At 39.3% G+C, this 25,885-nt stretch overlaps 1 protein-coding gene across 2 annotated transcripts in view; it reads left to right on the top strand.

The window, feature by feature from the left end:
- The window catches only part of TRMU (tRNA mitochondrial 2-thiouridylase), a 497,373-nt gene that overhangs the window by 180,614 nt on the left and 290,874 nt on the right, over positions 1–25,885 (top strand). For both annotated transcript variants that reach the window (XM_044088386.1, XM_044088385.1), the window contains one exon: positions 19,695–19,817. In XM_044088386.1, coding sequence (XP_043944321.1) covers positions 19,695–19,817 — 123 coding nt within the window. The remainder of the gene's footprint in view (positions 1–19,694; positions 19,818–25,885) is intronic.

Genomic DNA, 25,885 nt, shown 5'->3' with positions numbered 1-25,885 from the left:
CTTGTTAATCCCACTGTTTTCATTGTATATTACATTTGCAATTATACACTTCTCATCCAGCTGGTTGTACATCCACAGCTTGAGCCATGTTGTCAACATCTGTCTTTTTTTCTTACAGTAATGTTCTTTAGTTCATCCACATTCAGTTTTGATTTCTTCCTTTTCACCTGCCCCTTGCCTCTATTTTTACCTTCTATTTTTGGAACATGCTGCCTTTTTTGTAGACTGAAAGTTTTCTGAAAAATGTTATCATTCCATGTAATCTGTGTGTTACATAACAAAGAATGTCCCTTTTAGTATGTATTGGCTTTACTTTACAGACATTTATCAGTTTCTTTTTCTGACTTATTTGTTATGAACTTACTCTTTTCTTTCATTTTTTTTTATTTCCTTCTAAACACTCTGACTCCTCAGATTGCTAATATTTGTATCCAAATTCCAAAGTTGTCAGGGGCATTGTCTTGTTTCACAAGGGTTGGGTGATCTTTACAGACAATGGACACAACCTTTCCTAAATATGTTCTATTTCCTCTTTATCTAACGTTATTTATCTCACCAGTCCAGTTATTAATATATGTAACAACAGTTCTCCAAGCCATGCCAATTGCACAAGTGCAATCGTTGTCAGTAATAATAGTAAACAAGTCATCCAACTTTTGATTTGAAGAACACCGATCAAAAGTGTTATCAGCGTTATCTTTAAATGTACATAGTATTTATTACACTGTACAAGATACTTATGATTTTTTAAGGAATCCATATTAAACTTCAAATGAGTAAAAATTATAAAAGAAAAGAATAATCAAAATCAGTTACCACAGAATTCAAAGAGAACTTAAATCAACTTCTGTGAGAAAAGTCACACAAACAGTATACAACTAAATACTAAAGTAAGTACAGTAAAGTTGTTGCTCTGACCATGCAAATTCTGAAAGTCAGACAAACTCTGGAATTTCTTATGTCACACACAGTAGCTTCTGCTAAAACTTCTCTTACCAGGCAACTCCACAGTAGATCTCAAACCAAGACATGATTGCTTAGATAAGCTCTGGATAATTATTACTTTTTACTTATCAGGCCAATGGTGCTTTCCTATATCTGTTTTCCATTTATATATTACTACAGTCAAAGATCAACTAGTAGAAAACGGTGTGGTTCTCTTTCATACCTTTAGCTTCAGATGGCAAATCCTCCTGTCTTCTATATGAAAGTCTCATGCTTAGTGGCTGTGTTAGGATCTACAGACATTTAGTGCCTGAACACTGATTTGTTAAGACGAAAAAATACTATTCACATAGAATGGCAAAACAGATTTAAAAATTATACAAAGTTGCAGTAGTTTATGTCTAGGGAAAAAAACCTGCATCTGCCTGCACAGAAGTCTTGCCCGTGGTGTTCCTTCCAACTATATTATTCTGAACATAGTAAATTTGTAGTTTGCTGAGGGGTAATCCAGATCCATCACTGTTTTTGTTTTAGTTTGGATTTTTTTTTGTTTTTGTTTTATACATACCACTTATGAACACTCTCACAATGTGATGAGCAGACCTCAGACTTTGCTGAAATTTAACTGCTTGTAAAAATCTATATTCAGACATTTGTGCGTAACTTAGTTAGACGTGTTCAAGAATATGAGACTAGGTAAATTCCCATTAACTGGATTATGTTGCTAAGTTTTCAGAGAACCCATGAGTTGTTAGCTTGTTATACAAATAAAACCAAAAATACTTTTACAAAAAGCAGGTCACAGGTCTAGAACCGTAATAAAACCAAAATAAAATAAAAAAAAATGACCAGCACACTCACTATCTAATCCAGGAACTTTAATAGTGTAAATAAAACATAATAAATGTTAAGTACTTTCATTGTGAGACATCTTCAGAACCATTGATTAAAAAGGAGTTTTACATGCATCCAATAAAAAGAATTAAACAAACACACACACACATCAGACACAGTCAGTCACATTTCACCATCGAGACCTTGAAACCAATAAAATCGCATAATAATGCATCCCCTGATTTGCAAAAGAAAATACTGTAGAATGGTGTTTACCACCAATCACAGAATCCTTTTGTTCAAGGAGTTATTAGTCTTTCCGATATAAAATACTGAACAAGATGCCCACCAGGCAAGGTACACCACCGTACTAGAGGAGCAATAATATTTACATTGTGCTGCCCATTTCTGAATAATGTCACAAAGTGAATCGCACAAGTCTGAATCAATATAAGAACAGTAGTGGCAACTACCATATTTTACTGTACAGGGAACAGCATAATTTCTAGGTACAGTGTACCTCTCCATAATCTTAATATTGAGGGGATTTTTGAAAGTCATCCTGGGGCATTATCAAAATACTACTTAAGCGATTCATCACATTTTAAATCTGCCAGTTTTTGCACAGAATCTGTCTTATATCATAGGCATTTACAGAATAGTGAAGTATCATGTTGTTATAATGGCTTCTATGATTGTCTTGTGTACCCATGGAAACCTGTGTTGCAAAAGTGAGATGCAAGCCAGCCCCCTTTTATAATGGCAGCATATTTGTTGTGCCTCTCTTGAATAACAGCAATTTTACTTTCTTCAGTAATTTTGGTTGGATATCCCCTTTCGATGAACGCAGAGGTCAACTTCTCAAATTCACATTGGCAAATGTCATCATTGGAAATTAATCTAGTCAAGTGAATAAACTGAATTTTTATAGCCCCTGATGGGGTGATGTTGGGTTTGAAAATGGACAAAACTGTTACAGTATGTTGGCTTACAATACTTACCATTTTGACCCTTGTTGATCATAATATCTAAAAAAATTCATGGATTCCTGATTCGAATGGTGTGTAATCTCAAGAAATCCTGCAGTAGTTTGTAGCTGTTCAAGGTGGAAACCACTATGTACCGTATATCCAACTAAGATTATAGAAATTTGTAAGAAATCATAAGAAGCTGAGAATTGAGATAGAAGGGAAGATACTGGAACAGGTAAATAGCTTCAAGTGTCTAGGAGGGGTGATTGAGGGGAGGGGAAGTCTGAATGAACAGGTCAAAGCTAGAATTAGAGGGGCTGCAGGCAGCTGGTATGGAGTCTCAGGTGTAGTATGTGACAGAAGAATGCCAAAGTAGCTTGTACAAGACAATGGTGCGACCAATACTACTGTATGGTACAGAAACCTGGGCAGTAAAGGCAGAGCAGATAAGGAAGCTAGAGGTGATGGAAATGAAGTGCCTGAGAAGGGTGGTAGGATGCACACCATAGGAGAGGCGAAAAAATTAGGACATAAGAGCAGAAGCCAAAGTAGCTCCAATTGCAGAAAAGATCAAAGATAACAGATTATGATGGTTTGGACATGTATGCAGAAAAGCAGAAGAAAGTCTGGTGAAGAAGATTTGGGACAGACAGGAAGAAGTTAAGAAAAGATGAGGAATGTCCACCAAAAAAGTGGATGGATTATGTGAAAGAAGATCTGCAAGAGTCAGGCATGAGTGTCAAAGAAGGCAGGAATGTGGCATTCAATCGAGAAAGACAATGACAGTTAACATGATACCCCGGTCCCATGTAGAAAATGGGAAAAATGGGGCTAATGATGATGTTATTATTCTCCTTACGGCCGTATGTCCCACAACCTACTGTGTCCTTATTTCATGACCACTCCCCATACCTCTCAACTGTACAGATTTTCATAAAATGTCCAGATCTTTGCCTCATGGTTTTGTATCTTTTTAGTAAAATTGTGTTTTTCTGGCAAATCATTAAAGATTAAAGTCAGAAAGTAATGACTCGTACATTTGAGTTTCCGACTTCATACCCTTTAGAAAATTCATGATAATGTAAAACCTTTCTAAGTGTGTAGCAGCAATATTTAAAATTGTCCCTATTTTTGGGTGTTCCCCCCTGTTATTCATGCCTAGGTCCAGATTTTTTGCTGCAAGAGGTTGAGAGGTATGTCTCCTCCAATTTTCAATATAATTTCTTGGCATTTTGATTTGTAGTCTGCTTCTGCTATGTATACGAGCCTTAGTTGTGTAGCTGTAAAGAATCCCTTCAAATCTGATAATACCAAACCACTTTGTTTTGTGGAGAAACAACTCATCCCACTTAACCCTTTCCCTCCCAAATAAATTATTTCAATTCTTTATTAATTATAGTCCATATCCGGTTGATAAAAAAATATGCTTGACCTGTACATAGTATTAAAGGGACTATAAAGTTTTTCACTGCTTATACCTTACTATCCACATCCACCGTCAAGAGCTTCCAACTTTTCAACTTTTGTATCATATTTTATTTATTCTCTTCCCACATATCTTTATTTGCCGTAATATAATCTATTTTACTCAAAACACCTAAAGACTTTAATGTGAAGTTGTTCAATCTCACCGTCCATTCTTCACTGATGGGTTCAGAGACGATCCATCGGCTCCATCATGGCCGTTAGCAAAGCTCAAGTTTTACCAGTAGCTCGAGACCAAGCCCCTTATCCCATGATGCACTGCTGGAATTACCTCAGATCTAGTTTGCCACAGCACGGATCTCAGTGGTTCCAGTTCGTTCAAGCCTTTTTTGATATAAAAATCACTTTTCACAAGTTTTTTCAATACTTCTTTACCATTTATAGATGGATTAGTTATATATAAAGCTCCTGTAGTTGTCTCTTTAGACCTATTCCCTTGGTGCTTCATTATTTAGCATAATTGTAGTGGCCTCGTGTTGGGCCTTGTTATTGAGTGTGTGTGTTCTTCTATTTCCATAGTTTTGCACCCCTTTTGATGGCTCATCTCTCTTTGGGCCCAGAGTGAAGGAAACTCTCACCAAGTGTGAGCAGGAGGGAAAGACACTGTCTGCCGTCGGGAGTCCATTTTTCCACCCCTACTCGGCCTTACCCCAAAGGCCAACGGGGAGGGAAAATGTGGTTCCGAAAAGCCCAAGGAGCCTTTCAGAACACACGTGGTCAACCCCCCTCTAGGGGCAGAGGAGGAGGTAATAATGGAAGACACCGCCCTCGCGACAGAAGGGGTCGGCAACACCAGGGTGACAAAGATCACTTCTCTGGTCAACCCTATCAGCGCTCCTGAAGGGAGACCTGACTGTCCTGCTTTGGAGGCAGTCGAGGGTCGCTTATCTTTGTACCCAGACGCCTGGCAAGACATAAATGACAGCTGGGTACAAAGTATTATTTCCAGAGGGTATTTCATACCGTTCTTCACCCCATCCATGCCCCCAAGGAGAATCCTGGACATTCCACCCAGTTACAAGGAACAAGCAACTAGCAACTATAGAGGTCCGTAAGTTTCTAGAAAAAAAGAGCCATCCAGCCAGTCCCAACAGACCAAATAGGATCCGGAACTTACTTAAGATTCTTTTTGGTTCCAAAGAAAACAGGGGACTGGAGACCTATTTTGGACCTCAGCAGACTCAACCAATTTGTAAAGAAAGAGAAGTTCCAGATGGTCACACTACAGTTTATACTTCCCTTTTTAGGGAGAAAAATGGATGTACTTGATAGATCTCAAGGATGCGTACTACCACATAAAAATGGCCAGGCCATCCAGAGATCATCTGCGTCTCTGGCTGGGAGCCAATCATTATCAATTTCGAGCCCTGCCCTTTGGTCTCACTACAGCCCCCAGAGTGTTCACCAAATGCATGGCAGTGGTCACAGCTCATCTGAGGCGTCTAGGATTGCAGGTGTTTCCGTACCACGATTGTCTTCTTACCTTCACTACCAGGCATCAACTGATTCAGGCAAGGGAATACACTCTGCCATCACTTAGACATTACAATCAACTCAGAAAAATCTGCCTTGTCGCCATCGCAGCATATTGTCTTTATAGGGACAGAGTAAGACACCTCAACCACCACTCTATGACTACCAATCGAGAGGGTCTTTCTTCTTCACCAGCATGTCAGTTCATTAGTGTCGAAGGACAGGACACCAGCCGCAGAAGTCTTAAAAGTATTAGGTTTGATGGCTGCAGCATTCTTGGCCATACCATTAGCAAGGATGCATATGCGGATTATTCAATGGCTACTTGTTCACCCAATGGTCCTATCAGGAACTTCCAATGAGTCATATGATTTTGATTACAAGCTCTTGCAAGAGAGATCTCCAGTGGTGGTTGATGTCTCTTCATGTAACTATAGGATGTCCCTTTGTTCTACCCCCTCCAGTAGCCACTGTGACCACAGACGCTTCCCTGATAGGGTGGGTGGGCATTTTCAGGGAATGACTGCCCAAGGCACATGGACGGATCAAGAGTCACACCTGCATATCAATGTTCTGGAGATGAGAGCAGTACTTCTGGCATTAGAGTACATTCAGGACTCTCTTCCTCTAGGGACGATTGCAATTCATACAGGCAACATGTCGGTAGTCTGGTACTTGAACAAGCAAGGCGGGACCAGGTTTTACCCCCCTTTGTCGAGAAGCCCTCAGAGTTTGGCAGTGGACTGTCTCCTCCCAGCATTTTCTGTTGGCAACGCACATCCCGGGGAGATCCAACGTGATAGCAGACAAACTGAACAGGGCAATTTTGTTGTCACACGAGTGGTCCCTCAAACAAGAGATTGTGGACAGGATTTTCCACAAATGGGGCCAGCCTTGCTGCAATCTTTTTACCAGTCATGTCAACATGAAATGCAGAAGCTACTTTGCCCTGATTCCCCTTCTGGGAGAACCCCCGAGAGATGCACTCATACATGATTGGCCCCCGGGTCTCCTCTATGCCTTCCCTCCAATCCCTCTAATGCCCAGACTTCTACAGAAAGCAATGTTGCTGGGAAGGACTATCATCCTCATAGCCCCTCATTGGCCTCGGCAGATTTGGTTCCCATTTCTTCATCGTTATCTATTGGAGGATCCGTGGATTCTGGACCCAATTCCAGACCTTCTGACACATCCATCGGGGGACCTCCATCCTTCATTGCAACCACTGAAGCTCACAGCTTGGCTGCTCCAGTTCCCCTCATAGCCAGGCTTCATGATCTTTCTGCTGAGACAAGACAGATCCTCTTGTCGTACCATAAGCTGTCCACCAGAAGACTATATCTTAGTAAGTGGAAGAGATTTTCCATGTGGGCTTCTAAGCAGAACATTGATCCTTATCAAGCCGCTTTGACATCCATTTTAGAATTCTTGACTATGATTTTTAATAAAGGAGCTGCAGCTGCTACAGTTCAGGTCCAGTTAGCTGCTATATCTCACTTTCATCTTGGAGTGGATGGCTAAACATAATGTTCCACAAGTTGTCCAAGGCTTTTCTCAAAGGAATCTTTCACATGAGGCCTCCAGTGAAAAATCCTTATTCTCCTTGGAATCTAAACTTTATGCTGTCTCGCATGATTCTTCCCCCATTTGAACCAGCATCATCTTGTAATCTCAAATTTTTATCATGGAAAACCATATTTCTGGTGGCTATTACTTCTGCCCGCAGAGTGTCAGAACTTCAAGCGTTATCTATCAGCCCTCCTTATTTGATTTTTCATGCTGATAGAGTATCTCTTAGGACAAACCCCTCTTTTTTACCCAAAGTTTGTTCGGAATCCAATATCAACCAAGTCATTGAGTTGCCAGTCTTCTTCCCTAACCATTCCAACAAATTAGAATACATGCTGTACAAACTTGACGTTCACAGACAGCTCAGATATTATTTGGACAGAACAAAAGATGTTAGAAAATCAGACCAGCTCTTTGTGTCTTTCTTTGAAGCCAGAAAAGGTAGACCAGTGGCTAAAACAATGCTTTCTAAATGGCTATCTGATTATATCACCTTTGTTTATTCAGCTGCTAATATGCCCTTACTACACAAGATTAAAGCTCATTCTACCAGAGCAGTTTCTACGTCTTCTGCATTTCAAGCCAAATTGCCCCTTGATAACTTTTGTGCTGCAGCCATATGGTCTAAACCTCATACCTTTATCACTCATTACAAAGTTGATAAGGCCTACAGGGACAGGGCTTCCTTTGGGTCTATGGTCTTGAAGAATGTACTCCCATGAGCCACCCGAGACTGAGGGTACTAGGGATGCTACCCATCAGTGAAGAATGAATGGCAAGATTTAACAACTTCACATTAAGAAGTTATGTACTCACCATAACGTTCCATGTTAGTTGTTCCATCTCACCTTCATTCTTATGTCCCTCCCTCCATCCCCCACCTGGCTGATAGTTGATCTAGGGGCTGGCCTCTTCCTGGTTATTCAATCCTTCTTTTCTCTTGGGAGAGTAGTCCTCTTACAGGGATATGGTACACGCAGCAAACAAGATCTGAGGTAATTCCAGCAGTGCATCATGGGATAAGGGGCTTGGTCTTGAGCTACTGGTAAACCTTGATCTTTGCTAACGGCCGTGTCGGAGCTGATGGATCGGCTCTGAACCCATCAGTGAAGAATGAAGGCGAGATGGAACAACTCACATGGAATGTTATGGTGAGTACATAACTTCTTATTTTTTCATATCCCTATAAACATGGGTATTGCAGAACCAATTCATGTGTGGAAATAGATTCCTATAAAAAGGTTGAACACCCAAATATTTGAACCACAAAACTTCAGTCCCAAATGATTGAGACCAAAAACCAAGAAAACAGAAAAATAAAGTGTTTAAATATATTTTATGTAGTGGGGCAAACCCTCCTGCTCCCTCTCTAGTTATATATAACAACTCAGCGTTGTTTGCACTACTGTGGAGAAAGGGTGAAATCCCACTTCCTGCTGTACCACACTCTCACACTTGCAGCTTTCCTAATTTTTTCAGTGCTGCAATTTTGATATTATTTCCTGGTAGCTGACCTATTCACATTCTGTCCATTCAACCTTAGCAGTGAAACCCATGGTAACATAATTTACTGCTATAGCTTTTGATTTATCTTCATTTAGTTCATATTCTGAAAAACAAACGTGAAACTTTCTCAACGTGTTCCACAACACTGAAATATCATTTATGGATTTATGCAGTAAAAAATAATATCTGCATATGATGACAGTTTTTCATGATTATCATGCCAGTTATACTCTTGAATTTTTTTAGTTCATTTTTTTCTTTGTCAGTGGCTTTAAATACAAGGCAAATAATAAAAGAGAAGAACTGCTGAAGCTAAAATACCAACTCCCCTGCATGTATAGAGAGCTGGACTTGCCCTCCCCCACAGGACCTAGTGGCTCACTAACAGAGGAGTGATATTATTTATTGACTGTATACTGGTGCAGTGTACCTCTGTAGCACATGTATGCTGTTAGCGGGTATTTTGAGTTTAACATTGTAAAGTTTCACCATTTAGACATTTCAGGATTTTGCATTCAGTATTATGACTTTTGGTATACCACTGTTCAGTAAGTTGTCATGTACCCACATATGTGTTTCTGTTTGTGTGTGTGTTCCATTTGCATGATTGCGGCTACAGCTGATCAAATGTTTACAGCTGTGTCCCGATCTATCAAATGCAGTAGTGTCCAAAAATAGTGCAAAGCTTACTGAAAGTTAGGACAGAGGATTTATGCTATGAGCTATTAATGAACTGAGTCCACTGATCCAGGGTTTGATTCCTTCAGCTTCCATTTACCTGTTGTGACCCTGAGCAAATCACTTAGCCAGACAGAGCACTGAGATAATTGTGAAATTGGGCTAGGCTTTGCACTGGTCTCCAGGAGTACATGCCTAGTTACTTCCAGGAGGGATACCAACAGTCCTTTTCTTCATTGTTTAAGGAGCCAGCAAACAATGTGAGTAATTCAGTAATTATTGCAAGATATCGATGCTAATATTTTCAGGAGTGTTGGACCTTGCATGTGTTTATTTTGTCTCTTTCATGGAGCTAAGGGGTTGAGAGGTATGGTAGTGTCTGGTGATAATAGATGCCACCTTTTGTTCTTTGTAAGATTGTAAAACGGCAGGCAAAGGGAGTAAACCCTTTCTTGGGGTGCAGGAGGGCTTTCCCTTCTGCAAAAAACACTGGTATTGGAATTTTTGTATTTGCTGGTGTGTGTGTGTGTGTGTGTGTGTGTGTGTGTGTGTGTGTGTGTGTGTGTGTGTGTGTGTGTGTGTGTGTGTGTATTGATGATCAGTTTAATTTGCTGTCTGTTGTGGATGCATGATAGAATGCAAGTGGTTGAATATTAAATAAGTTTTATTTGATTACTTGAATTGTGATTATTGTTGTTGAAGATGATTCATTGTGCACTCTTGTGTGCTTGTGTCTGTGTGTAAAGTATTTTTAATGTGTTTATAGACTTATATGTGCACAGTATGTATTTTGTAAAAAAAAACACCATGAATCTTGACAGTTGTATTAAACTGAAGAATGCAATTCTGTGTTGAGTTTGGTCTTCTGTTTTACCAAATCTATAAATAAAGCAAAACATGTTGCCTACATCCTGATGCTGAACATTTGTTTCAGCACTGTATTAGGCACTTGGTACAAGGAGTGTATTCACTATAGAAACTCTCTTTGTTTTCACAGCAGCATAATGGAGAAGAGGGCAGGTGTCCTTTCCTTTCCCTTCTTTCCAGAAATCTCTGTCCCAAGGGGTCCTGTCCAATGGGACGGACAAGATGTTTTGTCATGTGGTTTCTCAACAAGTGAATAAATTGATCTTTTCCCCTTTGCTGGGAGGCTTTGAGAGTTTCGGAATATGCTGTAGCTACCAGCCACTTTTTGTGGCAGTCCACATCCACAAGGATTCCATTTTGTTAGTGGACAGAGTGAGCAGGTGTTCATACTAATTGAATGATCCTTCAGCTTTTTGGTGGTAATGAAAATATTTTTCATGTGGTGAGAATCCTGTTGTGACATGTTTGTGCCTCCAACCAATGCCAACTGCAGGAGTTTTCTCCCTTGTACTCTTTCCCAGGAGACCTATGTGGGATGCTGTGGCCCAATCATGTTTGAAGGGCTCTTCTGCGCCTTTCCTTCATTTCTCCTGATGGTGATGTTCGTCAGCATAGTGAGGCTGTTGAAGGCTAGATCCATTCTCATAACTCCTTACTGGCCTTGTAGGCATGGTCGCTTCTTCTGCTACCTTATTTTGTAGGGAAATTGTTGCTTCTAAGGCCAAGAAAAATACTGTTGTCTTATCCATCAAGCAGATTTCACCCAGATATATGTCACCTGCATCTGCCAATTGAAATGTCACACTCGAAATGCCGAGTGCCGACAAAAAAAAAGACCGAAAACACAGGAGAAGAGCGAATCTTGAAAATCATTTTTCTTTAAGCTTCTTTTTGCCCCTCCTGCCCCCTCCCACATAGGGGACAAGGCCCCCATACCTCAAAAAAAAAAAAAAAAAAAAAAAAAAAAAATATATATATATATATATATATATATATATAAAAGAAAAAATCAGAAAAAGAAAATAAAAGAAGAAGTGAAGCATCTCAGACTTGGCATATGTAAGCAGACCATTCTTTCGACCATTCGGTCTCTGTATTCTAGCAGGACCCAACATTTGAAATGTTTACCTCTCCTGCATCTTGTATCTTGTTTTTTTTTTTCAGTTTTAGTAATTGTTTTTTACTTGTCCTTCTTGCATAGGGTTGTTTCTATGCCTTATTTTTAGAAGCCAGTACAAGGAATACATACAGAGAAAAGTGGACACTTGTTTTAATATTTGTGTTGAGCCACAAGGCTTCGGAACCTTTCATACACCAATCCTGGCTGTGTTAGACTTTCTAGATGGCATTTTTGACTCAGACTTTTATTTTTCTTCTGTAAGAATTAATTTGGCTACCATTTCCAGTATTCATCAAAATCAACATGGGTTTTTCTTGACTGTTGAGAGTCTGCAAGGCCAAAGGCAGCTTTCTTCTAGAGTACACTATTCCGTGAGCTAGTTCATCCTTGGGACCACTACCTTGTATTATAGAAATATATCCAGCCTCCTGTCATGCTGCCCACTTTGGTGGACCTTATATTTGTATCATGGAAGACGTCTTTTTGGTTTTTGTTATTTCTTGCAGAAGAAGCTCTTTGTTTTGTGCCCTCTCTTCTGAACTTCATTACTTGTTGTTTAAAAAAGATCATGTTTTTCTTCACAGCAACACTTCAGTTATACCAAAAGTAGTTTCTAAATTTTGCCTCAGTAGGGCCGTCCACTTTGTCTTCCTTTTTTTCTACAGTATGCAAACTGTGGGGAGTTATGTTTTACATTGATGAGCATTGACAGCTGCCTTTTGTTTAGATAGGACAAGTATATTAAGGAGCATTCACAGCTTTTTGTTTCTCTTAGTCCTGGATCCCTGGGTGAAAAGGCTTGTAAGGCCATGATTTGTGTATGGGTTTCCTCCTACATTCAGTTCTGTTATACTTTCCATGGCCAGCAGTTGCCTAGTCCACCTAAGAATTCGTCTTCTAGAACTGCGGCCTCCTCCTCAGCCTGCTGCATACGCACCATAATAATAGATCTGTAGAAGTGGGGCCATGCTTTGCAGTGACTTGACTTGCCATCCCCAAAGTTGGTATTGGGTTATCCAAAAAGCAGGAGACCAGGATCCAATCCACACAAACAACGTTTATTGAGCGCTTTCGTCTCTTGAATAGAAACGTCTTCAGAATAGCACAGCATATTACCCAACAGCCTTATATTTGCTATTCCAACAAATTAGTCAGCATTAACTAATTAATAAAATAATGTCCTGAAAGGACATAGAAACATTTAAAGAGCAACACACATATATATATATATATATATATATATTTATATATATATATATATATATATATATATATATATTGCACTCACAGTAAAAAGAAAAAAATGTGATTAAAAACATGTAAAAGATACTTGACAATTAAATATATCCTATAATAAGTTAAAAATAATCAAAGCAACAGATGTCAATATTTATGCATATGAACATATATATGTATTTGTTGTTTATTAGCATCCTACCCTAATAGTAGGTATCGATGACTGTCATATAAGAAATTGTGTCTTGAGCCTGAGAGGAGAGCTGATGAATACTGCACTAAGACCTGGTGCTTCAGATGCATTTGTCCTAATTTGCCATCTAAGCTCAGCCATTTCTAGATAATCGTTGAGTGGCCCACCTCTTTCACCCATCCTAACCTGCTCAATAGTAATGAATCTGAACGCATGTCCTTCATTGGTTACTATATGTCTTGCTAATGCATTTTTAACATCTTTCCTACTGATGTCATAGTAATGTTGGTAAATTCTACTTCTAAACGCATTTTTAGTTTTACCAATGTAAAAACTTGGACATTGGGTACATAGGGCGAGGTACACCACTCCTTTCCTGCTGCAGGAGACTTTCCCTCATATAATGCGTCTTCCATAATTGGGAATACAAATCTCCTTGGCTTCAATGATATATTGGCATTGTAGGCAGTAGCAGCATTTAACCATCCCTGCCCCTATATCAGGATCACATTTCTGCCTTTCCAACATATTTTTGATGCTACATTCCTTTTTATATACAATGTTGGGAACAGGGCCTAACAACTGCGCCTGTTCTGCATTAATTCTAAAAATGTTCCAGTTATGTTCAGTAATATTCCTGATGCTGTAAAAATGCTGATTAAACTTGAAAATACCAGATTTTTTATGGAAAGTCTTAGTCTCTTGATTTTCCTTGTTTGATAACCTTTCCCGTGTACCAAGAAGGGAAAAAGAGCCACTAGCTCTCTTATTTATTACCCCCTGAAGGATGTTGTTTAAATAATTAACTGGATGAACTGTATGTAGTAACATCCTTTTATGGGTCTCAATTTGCTCTATAAATTGATCATATTCAGATATCATCCTGGCAAGCCGTATCCCCTATCCTTTTACTAAAGCCTTCTTTTGGAGTGGGGGGTGGTAACTATCAAAATGTAGGATGCTATTAGAGTAGGTCGGCTTGCGGAAAATAGTGGAGGTGAAATGTGTATTGACCACATCTTTCTTGATGGTAATGTCAAAGTAATTCACCTTTGTAACACTAATAGAATGTGTAAATTCAAGAAAATCTGTGCTGGTGTTCAGGAATTCAAGAAAGCCTTCTAGTTCTGTCATATCACTGTTACACAAAATGATGATATCATCCAGTTAACAACTGTAAAATGTCCTTGAGTTGGCATAAGGACAATTAAAAATAATATCTTTTTCCCAAAATGCTAGTACTATGTTCGCAAAGATGGGGGCACAGGCTGCCCCCATTGCTACCCCCTTAACTTGTTTAAATAACTGCTGTTCGAAGGTAATAATGTTGGTATCTAACACTAGTTCCATAAGGGTTCTAATTGTTAAGATGATGTTATGATTTAGGGTGGTGTACTGGCAAAGATATTGGTAAAACCAATCAATACCTGTGTCATGGGGTATGATAGAGAATAAATCTCGAACATCAATTGTGATAAAGATCAATTATCAGTATACATATCTTTCTTGATTTTAGATAGAAAATCCCAGGAGTTTTTAAGTATCCAAGGGCAGTCCTTCAAAATATTTTTTAATTTATTATCAATGTGTTTAGCAATGGGAAATGTTTTAGATGCCTGAGCATCCACAGTGGGTCTAAATGGGGGGGGGGTCAACTAGGTCTTTGTGTAACTTGGGGACACCAAATATTGTAGGTATTTTAGGATGCTTAACTAACAAGTGCTGATGTTCCTCCGGGTGGATTTGTTGGTTCATGAGCAATTCTTCCAGCATAACATCCACCTTGCTATAGCAAATGTTCTTCTCATTCAAACTAACTTCACAGTAGTTAGTTCATGATAACCAGGCCACCGCTTTTGTCGGGTTTCATAAACCTTATTTCAGTCTTCTTCTTCTTTCGGCTGCTTCCGTTAGGGGTCACCACAGCGGATCGTCTATTTCCATTTCTTCCTGTCCTCTGCATCTTGCTGTGTTACACCAATCACCTGCATGTCCTCTCTCACCATATCCATAAACCTAATCTTAGGCCTTCCTCTTTTCCTGTTACCTGGCAGCTTCATCCTTAGCATTTTTTTCCCAATATACTCTGCATCCCTCCTCAGCACATGTCCAAACCAATGTAATCTTGCCTCTCTGGCTTTATCTCCAAACCTTCCAACTTGGGCTGACCCTCTAATATACTTATTCCTAATCCTGTCCACCCTGGTCACACCCAGTGCAAATCTTAACATCTTTAACTCTAACACGTCCAGATCTGACTCCTGCCTTTTTGTCAGTGCCGCTGTCTCCAACCCATGTAACACAGCTGGTCTCACTACCCTCTTGTAGACCTTCCCTTTTACTCTTACTGGTACTTGTCTGTCACAAATCACTCCTGACACTCTTCTCCACCCACTCCATCCTGCCTGCACTCTCTTCTTCACCTCTGTTCCACACTCATCATTACTCTGAACTGTTGATCCCAAGTATTTAAACTCATCCACCTTCACCACCTCTACTCCCTGCATCCTCACCATTCCTCTATCCTCCCTCTCATTCGCACACATATATTCTGTCTTAGTCCTGCTGACCTTCATTCCTCTTCTCCCTAGACCATATCTCCACCTCTCCAGGGTCTCCTCCACCTGTTCCCTATTCTCATTACAGATCATAATGTCATCTGCAAACATCATAGTCCACGGGGACTCCTGTCTGATCTCTTCTGTCAACCTGTCCATCACCATTGCAAATAAGAAATGGCTTAGAGCTGATCCTTGATGTAATCCCACCTTCACTTTAAATGCATCCGTCACTCCCACCGCAGACCTCACTGCTGTCATACTACCCTCGTACATATCCTGTACAACTCTTACATACTTCTCTGACACTCCCGACTTCCTCATACAATAACACAACTCCTCTCTAGGCACCCTGTCATATGCTTTCTCTAAGTCCACAAAGACACAATGCAACTCTTTCTGACCTACTCTGTACTTCTCCATCAACACTCTCAGAGCAAACATCACATCTGTAGTGCTCTTTCCTGGCATGAAACCATAGTGCTGATCAATAATCATCACCTCCCTTCTTAACCTAGCTTCCACTATTCTTTCCCATAACTTCATGCTGTGACTGATCAGTTTAATCCCTCTGTAGTTACTACAGCTCTGCACATCACCCTTATTCTTAAAAATCGGTACCAAAACACTTTTTCTCCATTCCTCAGACATCCTCTCATGTTCCAAGATTTCATTAAACAATCTAGTTAAAAACTCCACTGCCATTTCACCTAAACACCTCCATGCTTCCACAGGTAACCAACAGCCTTTCCATTCTTCATCCTCTTCATAGCTATCCTTACTTCCTCCTTGCTAATCCACTGCACTTCATGATTCACTATCCGCACATCATCATCCAACCTTCTCTCCCTCTCATTCTCTTCATTCATCAGTCCCTCAAAGTACTCTTTACATCTGCTCAACAGACTCTCCTCGCTTGTGAGTATGTTTCCCTCATTATCTTTTATCACCCTTACCTGCTGCACATTTTTACTAGCTCTGTCCCTCTGTCTAGCCAATTGGTACAGGTCCTTTTCTCCCTCCTTAGTGTCCATCCTTTCATACAACTCTTCATACGCCTTATCCTTAGCCTTCACCAGCTCTCGTTGCCATGCACTTCATCTCCTTATACTCCTGTCTACTTTCTTCATCTCTTTGACAGTCCCACTTCTTCTTCGCCAACCTCTTTCTCTGTATACTCTCCTGTACTTCCTCATTCCACCACCAGGTCTCCTTGTCCTCCTTCCTCTTTCCAGATGTTACACCAAGCACCTTTCTAGCCATCTCCCTTACTAGCTCTGCTGTGGTTACCCAGCTATTTGGTAACTCTTCACTGCCACCCAGTGCCTGTCTTAACTCTTCCCTGAACTCCACCTCACAATTCCCCTTTTTCAATTTCCAGCATTTGATCCTTGGTGCTGCCCTCACACTCCTACTCTTCTTGATCACCAATGTCATTCTACAAACCACCATCCTGTGCTGCCTAACTACACTTTCCCCTGCCACCACTTTACAGTCTCCAATCTTTTTCAGACTGGCCCTTCTACGTAAGATGTAATCCACCTGTGTGCATCTTCCTCCACTCTTGTATGTCACCCTATGCTCCTCCCTCTTGTTAAAATACATATTCACTACAGCCATGTCCATCCGTTTCGCAAAATCCACTATCATCTGACCTTCTGCATTCCTTTGCTTAACACCATACCTACCCATCACTTCCTTACCCCCTCTGTTCCCTTCACCAACATGCCCATTGAAATCTTCTCCAATCACCACTCTCTCACCCTTGGGTACAGTCATCACCACTTCATCCAACTCACTCCAAAATGTTTCTTTCTCATCCATTGCACACCCAACTTGTGGAGCATCACATAATATAAAAAATCGCAGAGGTTTTGAACATGAATTTCAGCCAGCAATTTTTTAGTTAAAATTTTTTTTACTCAATTAAGCACTGATGTCATCAAGTAAGGAACAATAATGATTGGTCGATGAAGTAACAGCAAAGGTATTTAAATGTAGAAATGGCTTAGCTTTTTTAACAGTGTGATGAAGCATTCGACAGAATGTGAAAGCGCTTACTGGATGTTTTATTGTTTTTGTTCTTTAGTTCAGTGTGTTTAATAAAAGGTCAAGCTTCTTATTGTCGTGCCTCAAGAAAAGGTTATTTGGATTTTGAAAGTACATTTTGCTCGAGGCACTTTGCCCTTTGTGGTTGATTCGTTTTGCTTAGTTTCTGAAGAAAGCCCGTTGGTTGAGGAGCAAGGTGATCCTCATAGCACCATATTGGCCTCAACAGATTTGGTTCCCCTTCTTTTGGCCTCACCTACTAGATCGACCATGGATTCTCCATCCAACCCCGGAGTTTATCTCACATCCACAGAACCTGATTCATCCCAACTTGAACAGCCTGAAGCTCATGGCTTGGCTACTCCAATTCCCAGGCAGAATGATCTTTCTTTACCAGTACGTGATATTCTCATTGCTTCTCATAAGTCTTCCACTAGAATTACTTATCTGAGCAAGTGGAAAAAATTTACCTATTGGATGAAAGATAAACAACTAGACCTCTTTTCAGCACCAGTATCAATAATACTAGACTATCTGACCGACCTGTTTCAATCGGGTCTGTCGGCCTCTACCATTAGAGTTTATTTGGATGCGATTTCTAATTTTCATGAGGGTGTTCAAGATTCCTCTCTTATGTCCCATAAATTGTGCAAGACCTTCATAAAAGGTGTAAATCATCTGAAGCCAGCTTTTAGAGAACCTATTCAACCATGGGATTTATCATTAGTTCTACAAGCTCTGCCAATGTCACATTTCGAACCAGCCTCAAGTATTTGTCATGGAAAACCTTGTTTTTGGTCACCATTACATCTGCCAGACGTATTTCTGAACTTCAAGCTTTATGTATCAAGAGTCCATACTTGATTTTTCATAGAGATAGAGTGTCTCTGAGAACTAATCCGTCATTTCTGCCTAAAGTGATTTCTGAAATGTCCATTAATCAAGCCATTGAATTGCCAGTTTTCTTTCCCAATCAAACAGAGGAGAGTATTGCCTACATACCCTAGATATACACAGGCAAATCCATTTTTACTTGAACAGGACTAAACCCTTTCGTAAATCTGACCAGTTATTTTTGGCCTTTTCTGGACCTAGATTAGGATCTGCTGTTGCTAAGGTCACATTAGCTAGATGGTTGAAGGACTGTGTGACCTTTATTTATACACAACATAATATCTCATTGCCTACTACCATAAAAGCTCATTCAACAAGATCGGTGGCAACTTCTGCTGCCTTCCATGCCAGAGCTTCTTTACATGACATCTGTGCAGCTGCAACTTGGGCTACGCCTCATACCTTCATCAATCATTACAAATTGGATTTGGCCTGCAGGGGAAGAGCATCTTTTGGTTCTATGGTGCTCAGGAATGTCCTTCCATGAGAGCCTCCCAGGAATAGAGGTAGCTGGGGACGCTGTCCCATGCGTAAGGAATGAACGAGGATTAACAATATCAGATAAAGAAGTTATGTCTTACCATAATGTTCCATCTGTATTGTTGATCCTCGTTCAGTCATTACGACCCTCCCTCCTTCCCCCTCCTGTGGTTTCTAGTGGATCTCACCATCCAGTTCTGTTAGGTTATTTGACCAGAGGTAGCCTCTACCCTCTTTAACTTGCAAACTTAATCTGAGGTAACAGGGAGAGGGGGATTGTGGGTAAGAGTTTAGCTCAAGAGTTTGAAGCTGATACGAGCTTGGAAAATGGCCGGCTTGGTTCCGAGCTCGGAACCGATACCCATGCGTAATGACTGAACGAGGATCAACAATACAGTTGGAACATTACGGTAAGACATATATATCTTTATACATATCAACCTTAGAACTGTAGTGTAATATAAGATGCACAGCTTGTATGGTTACTTGAGTCCTAGTGAGAAACAAAATACTGTCAAATTCTGTGAAGGGCATTCTGATGGTGAATGTTAACTGTGTGGAACATGTAGCACCAGAGACAAATCGCAAATTATAAATGTGCAGAAGAAAACTGTCATTTTTTTGGAAAACTATTGAAGACTGTCACACAGAACTAACAGAAAAAACTTGTTTTCATCATGGTCATGGAAGGTGATTGGAATATAATTAACATAATTATCATCTGTTTCAGCAATGGTTAATACAGTTAATACTGTCAGCTGCAAAATGATACAGAGGTATTTATTATGCAGTCCTGTAGTGCAGTTTAGTCTGATTTTATTTTTTCCTTGATACAGGAGCAGATGCATTGGCTACAGGTCATTATGCAAGAACATCTCAAGAAGATGAGGAGGTTTTCCTGCAACACTATACCCAGCAACCACGTGGACTATTCAGGAATAGATTTGAAGTTAGAAATGGTAAAGTTCTTTGGGTCTCTTCTGAAAATGGACAACGACAGTAAGGCCAACCTGGTTAACAAAATATAAATAAATAAGTAAAATATACTGATGAAGCTTAATAGAATGTTTGTGAAGGTCAACAAGCATGTATGTTTTATTTTGAAGTGTGGAAATATATTTTATTACTAGCATATGCTTTACTTCTCATTTTTAATCTTTAGAGTTTTTTATTGAACTACTTAAGGTGTATTTGTTAGCATGTTGTATACTATGAACTTCTATAGCCAGGAGCATCCATCCAAACAAAGTTTTCTTGCAGTTATTTTCTAAAACCATCAATGGTGTTAATACCTTGAAATGCTTGGAGCCCCATGATTATTCTCCAGAATCAGAAAAAAAGATAAACCTGTAAAGCACTTCTATAGTATGAGACCCAACTTTAACAGCTCTTTCAAAGGTATGTAACAATTGTTGCACACCCCCAAGAGCTTTTACAGTGATGGGGTCTCATGCAAGGGATGTTCCTTCACTGTCAGTTTTTCCTTTGTATCTTACCTTATATTGTCATTCTGCCATTCTGTAAGTAACTTATTGAAGTAACTTACAACAATATTTAAAAACTATCCCTGACTTTCCTCCAATTATATTTACGTGCTGTTTGTGCAATGGCACTCACTACTTGCTTTACCGGCTTTCAAAGCCAGTAAACACTTTTTTTTTTTTTTTTTTTGCTGAACTGGTAGTATTTGGAGTAGATAAAGTCTCATGCACTGCAAAGAGTTATGATTAGGTGTGACCGGTGCTCCAGGTGAATTTCTTGGCATCCATGTCTCGAACATGTGGTTATGATCAGAGAGCCGGTCATAACCCTCTGTGTTATGCTATTAACAGTATTCATGCCAAAAAAGCTCATCGTTGGCTGTTTCTCTTTATGTGGCATAAAGCACAGCTGTTACTTTTCTTCATCTTGCATTAGGTTTTAAAAGTTACTACTCCTATTCACTAAGAGTTAGGCCAATTAGTTTTGGCTTTCCAGCAGTCATTTCTCTGTCACTAGCCCATGTTAATATTTGTTCTGTGTGCTTGTATTATGTAAAATGGGTGAGTACCTTTATTATGTCTCTTTCTTTCACAACACTTGGTTGAACTGGGGCTGTGTTTTCTATTAGCAGTTCTACATGTTTGGCTTACTGTTGCAGTTTATTTTGGAGTCATTTTGTCCAGCCTTAATCATTTAACATTTTTCTAGCATATTAAGTAAGGAAGTATGTTGTGCAAAATTAGACTTTTTGACTAGTATATTTTTAGCCTATGATGGCTATTCTCATAGTTTGATTTTCTTCAGATCAGGATATGGCATTACTGTTTTGTCACTGCTCCAGTTCTGCCTTCAAGCTGTGTAGACAGGATGCTTGTAGAACTATTTATTTTTTGTTTCAGAATAATCATTGTGCAGTTAGGTGAGGTAGGAGAGGGCACTGATTTCTGCTGGGGGAAATAATTTGGGCTTTTTGGGCTTTGGTCTTGTAGAACAAACCTTCTAAGGTAATTTGAAACAGAAGTAATAAAGAAAATAAAATTGGATGATATGAAAGAACATAAAAAGAAGTAAGGCAAAGGAAAATCTGAACAGTCTTGGGACATTGTTAAAACTAATGAGTCCACAAAAGGGGCAGTGTTGGGATTATTGTTATCATTGGCAATACAGTCTTGGTGCTGGGCAAACCCAAGATGACAAAATCTAAACTCATTTTAATAGTTTCATTTTGGCTTTAGCATTTGTGGCATCCCTCTGTTGAGGGCTCACATTCAGAACAAGCCCCTCCATCGGAATTCAGACAGGAGAATTTTAACTCCTCCATGTGGCAAACACCATACAAAACACCATACAAATGTTCACTTCCTGTGACTAATACGTTTGTTCTCAGATAGTGGTCCAAATACTTCTGCTTAGAGTCCCAATAAGAGGACAATAAATGAAAGTGAGTGAGCTAATTTTTCCTATCTGGGCAATGACACAGGGTTTATATCCTTTTACAGGTTTGATCCCTTGAGTTTTGAAATACATGTTGCATATTTGTAACTCTGACTTGAGGTGCTCTTCATTCAGATTCTGTCACAGTCCATTTCTCAGCCATTTTGAACTTCTTTTGAGACTCCAACTCTCTATTCTTGGCATCTCTAAAAGTTTGGAAGATTTTCCACAAAGGTATCTTTCTTCACTGTCCACCCGTTAAAAATCCTGTTTCTGTGGGATCTTTACTTTGTACTGAAAAAATTAGGAGTAGCCCCATTTGAACCAGTTGCTACTGCTCAACTCAAATTTCTTTCTTGGGAGACACTTCTTGGTGGCTTTTATTTCACTAGAAGAATTGCTGAACTTTAAGATTTGTCTGTACATCCTTTATCTCTCACATTCCATATAGGCTGACCGTCACTGAGATCAAATCCATCCTTCATGCCTAAAGTTATAACAGAGACAATTCTGAATCACTGAATTAATAGTCCAGTATTTTTACAAATTATGCTAACAAAAGAGAACACCTGATACACCCCACGGATGTTGATAGACAACTCAGATTTTTGAAAAAAAGCTATTAGGAAAGACTCAATTATTTGTGTCATGTAGCCAAGACCATGGGCTACAAAGTATATAAATTAACTGTATCAAAATAGCTTAGATTGCATTAAACTTTGTTTCAAGAAACATAATAGGACTACAGCAACCGAGACTGTTAGGCCTTCCTTAAGAATGCATCACTGAATGATATTTGTGCAACAGCTACATGGGCATTACTGAATACTTTTACAAGACATTGTATGCTGGATGTGATCTCTTGGTCCAAGTCATCCTTTGTTACCACTTTTATTTATGGTATTCTATCGTATGAATTCACCAAAGAGAATAGCTTACAACTCTCCTGAAGGTGATGACGGCAGAAGTCCACTCACAGATACAAAATTTACATAATGAAATGATAGACCTGGATTGGTAGTTCCATCATTATTGCCCACTTTATTCCACTATGGCCCAGATTGCACCTGGTGGACTTTTCAAGTTTAGTGGTTTTATATGGATATTGTATTGCTTGTTATTTAGTTTGGCTCATGCTTTGCATAAGCCTTTAAGCTCTGGAGATTTGGTCCTCGAGACCTGGGAATCATGAGTAAAAAGGAATAACTTTTAATAGCTGGTAAAATAAGTCGTAGAAAGGCTGATTGTGTACTTCTCAGTCTTAGCCCTGCAGGTAATGGTTGTACAGCTACCAGACCAGATCTGTTGTTATGGTACCGGCACAACTTTCATTTCGGTTACTGATATACCTGTCTGCACTGAGACATGACACAAGTGGTTAGATACAAAACATATTGAGAGTCGTACAAGTGTAGATCTGAATTTGTCAGCTGTAAATGTTGCAGTGCCTGTCTAGCTCAATAAAAACTGCAGTTAACCAGCTCAGACACAAGATGCAGGGTTTGATTCTCATGTGGAGTAATTGGCTAGGCTTAAAATGGCTCACAATGGCAATTAGCCTAGTACTAATCTATGAGCCTACTAATAACTGTTTGAATGTAATATAACTGACTTGTTCATTTTTATCATTAAGATCTTGACAATGAGCTGCTTTCTGTGTCAGGTGTACAGGATTTGATTCCTCCCACCTTGAACTGCCTTTTGTGTGACTTGGAGCAACTTACTTAGATAGTGCTCCATGGATGGAGAGTTGTGCCAGTGGGCTAACACAGTCAATAAATAAGTAAAATTAAATTAAGTACATTAAATAAATAACTAAGGTAGGGTTGTAAATCTGATATAAAAACACTTGAAGCCAGTAGGAGTTGCACAACTCTCTAGATATCAGACCATTAACAACAAAAGGGAAGTGCAAAAGAAACCCAGTATTAATGTAGACAGTGAAACTTTATTTTCAAAATCCTTCAGATCATGCATTTTCATCCAAATAGGATTTTGTCAGAATCTGAAGTAGTTCTCTACTCACAGCTAGTTTAAAACATTCAACAACAAATCAAACCACACAAAAATGTCACGTCAGGTCATTTCTAAAGATATGGTATAAAAATTCAACAAGACACTGGAATAGAGTGAAATGGTTTAGAGAGTTGTTAAACACTTGTAATTTTTTTTCAAATCCAGCATTAAACTCCTGTTGGTCTGTGACTTTATGGAAGTAATATTTCAAAAAAATATTATTTTCAGGATGAAAATTTCAAACAGGTGTCATTGGCGGCTTTTGAGGGCTACTTGTGCCCTCATTTTGACGTATTTGGAGAACAAATTTGTTTTTAACTCTGAATATGTTGAATTTTGGAAGGCATGCTTATAGTGGTTGAAGTAAAGTTAGCATCATGAACTATACCTCACAAAAAATGTTATGCCAAAGCAATGGAAACTAGCAATAATCATATCCATGCTCAAAACAAATAAAGCTCCAAAGCCTATGATTTTTGACTTTCGCTCAGTTTCGGTACTGCTATCATTGGGAGCAACCTTTGAAAATGTATGTATAATATCAGACAGCTGATTATTTACTAATCTACAGATTATTTACTAATCTACAGAATTCTTTCCCATCTCCAAAATGGTTTCTGGTTAGGCCAAAGCACTATGACTGCCTTCAACACATTGACAGATGACATACTGCAAAACATGAACAAAGGTTTCCTTACAGGTTCCATTTTCATTGATCTCATTAGGACCTTTGTCTTAGTCTCTCAGGGTCTTCTAATAGCTACACTACATTCAGTAGGTGTCCACAGCTAAAAGTTAAAACGGTTCACTGCCTTCCTATGAAACAGTACAAATTGGGTTAATTCTTTTCCCCTCAGTTCGACTATTAAAATGCATACCATAGAGTTCAGTGCTCTCCACAGTTCCAGTCTACTTATTCATAAACTCCCATTATACCTCCCAAACATCCCCATAATCCTCTGTGTAGGTTACTTGATAATACACAGATCTAGACTTCCCTCAGCAACCATCAAAATGATTTCCAAAAAGATCTGGACATACTCTCAAACTGGCTACACAACCATTACATAATTATTAACAAAAAATGTATGCTGCTCTTTAAAGGTTATTCAAATGCCCAAACAGCTGTTCTACAAAACAACCCAGGACCCTACTGAAACTGTCCATAGCTTTTGATATGTAGGAGTATAGCTAGACCCAAACCTCAACTCCCAGTACAGTCCAAATCATTAAAAACAAACTCCTTTTCTGGGCCTAGATGATGTCCTACTTTCTCTCCCCAGATGTAAAACCTGAAACTGGAAAAGGAGTCCTTCTCCAACACTTAAGCTGACTGCAGCATAAATGAAATCTCCATCAATAACTCTTTCACTTCATAGAAGACATTACTGATCCGCACTCTCATAAGTCTAAATGGTTGTCAGTGAAAGAACCGCACTGCTTATTGCACCCCAGTCTACAAACCTACCAACTTAAACTATTTTCCTTTTACTGGAAGACTGTCTTAAAGGTCCACTCCATATAAGCCAATATTCATCTTCCCTCCTCCCACAACCTATAAACTTCCCAGAATAAATTCCATTTAACTGATCACTATTTGTCTGTTCTAGCCCCTAAAACTTGGCAGTCCCTCCCAACACATTTAAAGTGCATCCCTTTTCTAAAAATTTCATTCATAACTAAAGAGCTTGCATAAAGAATCTCAGTGCAAACACTTTATCTACGTAGGCGTAACTTAATAACGGAACGCATTGCTTGTAATGCTTCTGTCTCATATTATTTGCTGCAGTTACTCAAGTGACGCCTCTTCCTTTTTTCTTTACTTTCCTTTTCCATCCTTTTCCTTTTAGTGCCCTCAATACTCTTCAAACTTCTGTATCTTTCCCACCCCTCCCTCTTCCATCCAGCGTTCCATTCCCTACTTTACTTTCCATATCTGTATGTCATTGGGGTCAAGTCTTGGAGTTTGTTATATAATTTCAAATGAATAAATTTGGCTTGACCTTTGATGGACTTCATTGTGGGAAAGATGTTTATTTAGATCTGGAAATGAAGGGTTGTGATATTGGGGATTAGAACCTTAGTATGTAGATTC

This window comes from Protopterus annectens, chromosome 11.part0 (assembly GCF_019279795.1).
Source record: "Protopterus annectens isolate FY-2018-M chromosome 11.part0, PAN1.0, whole genome shotgun sequence".
Taxonomy (NCBI): domain Eukaryota; kingdom Metazoa; phylum Chordata; order Ceratodontiformes; family Protopteridae; genus Protopterus; species Protopterus annectens.
The sequence above is the reverse complement of the archived record's forward strand: the minus strand, read 5'-3'. Positions and strand labels throughout refer to the sequence as shown.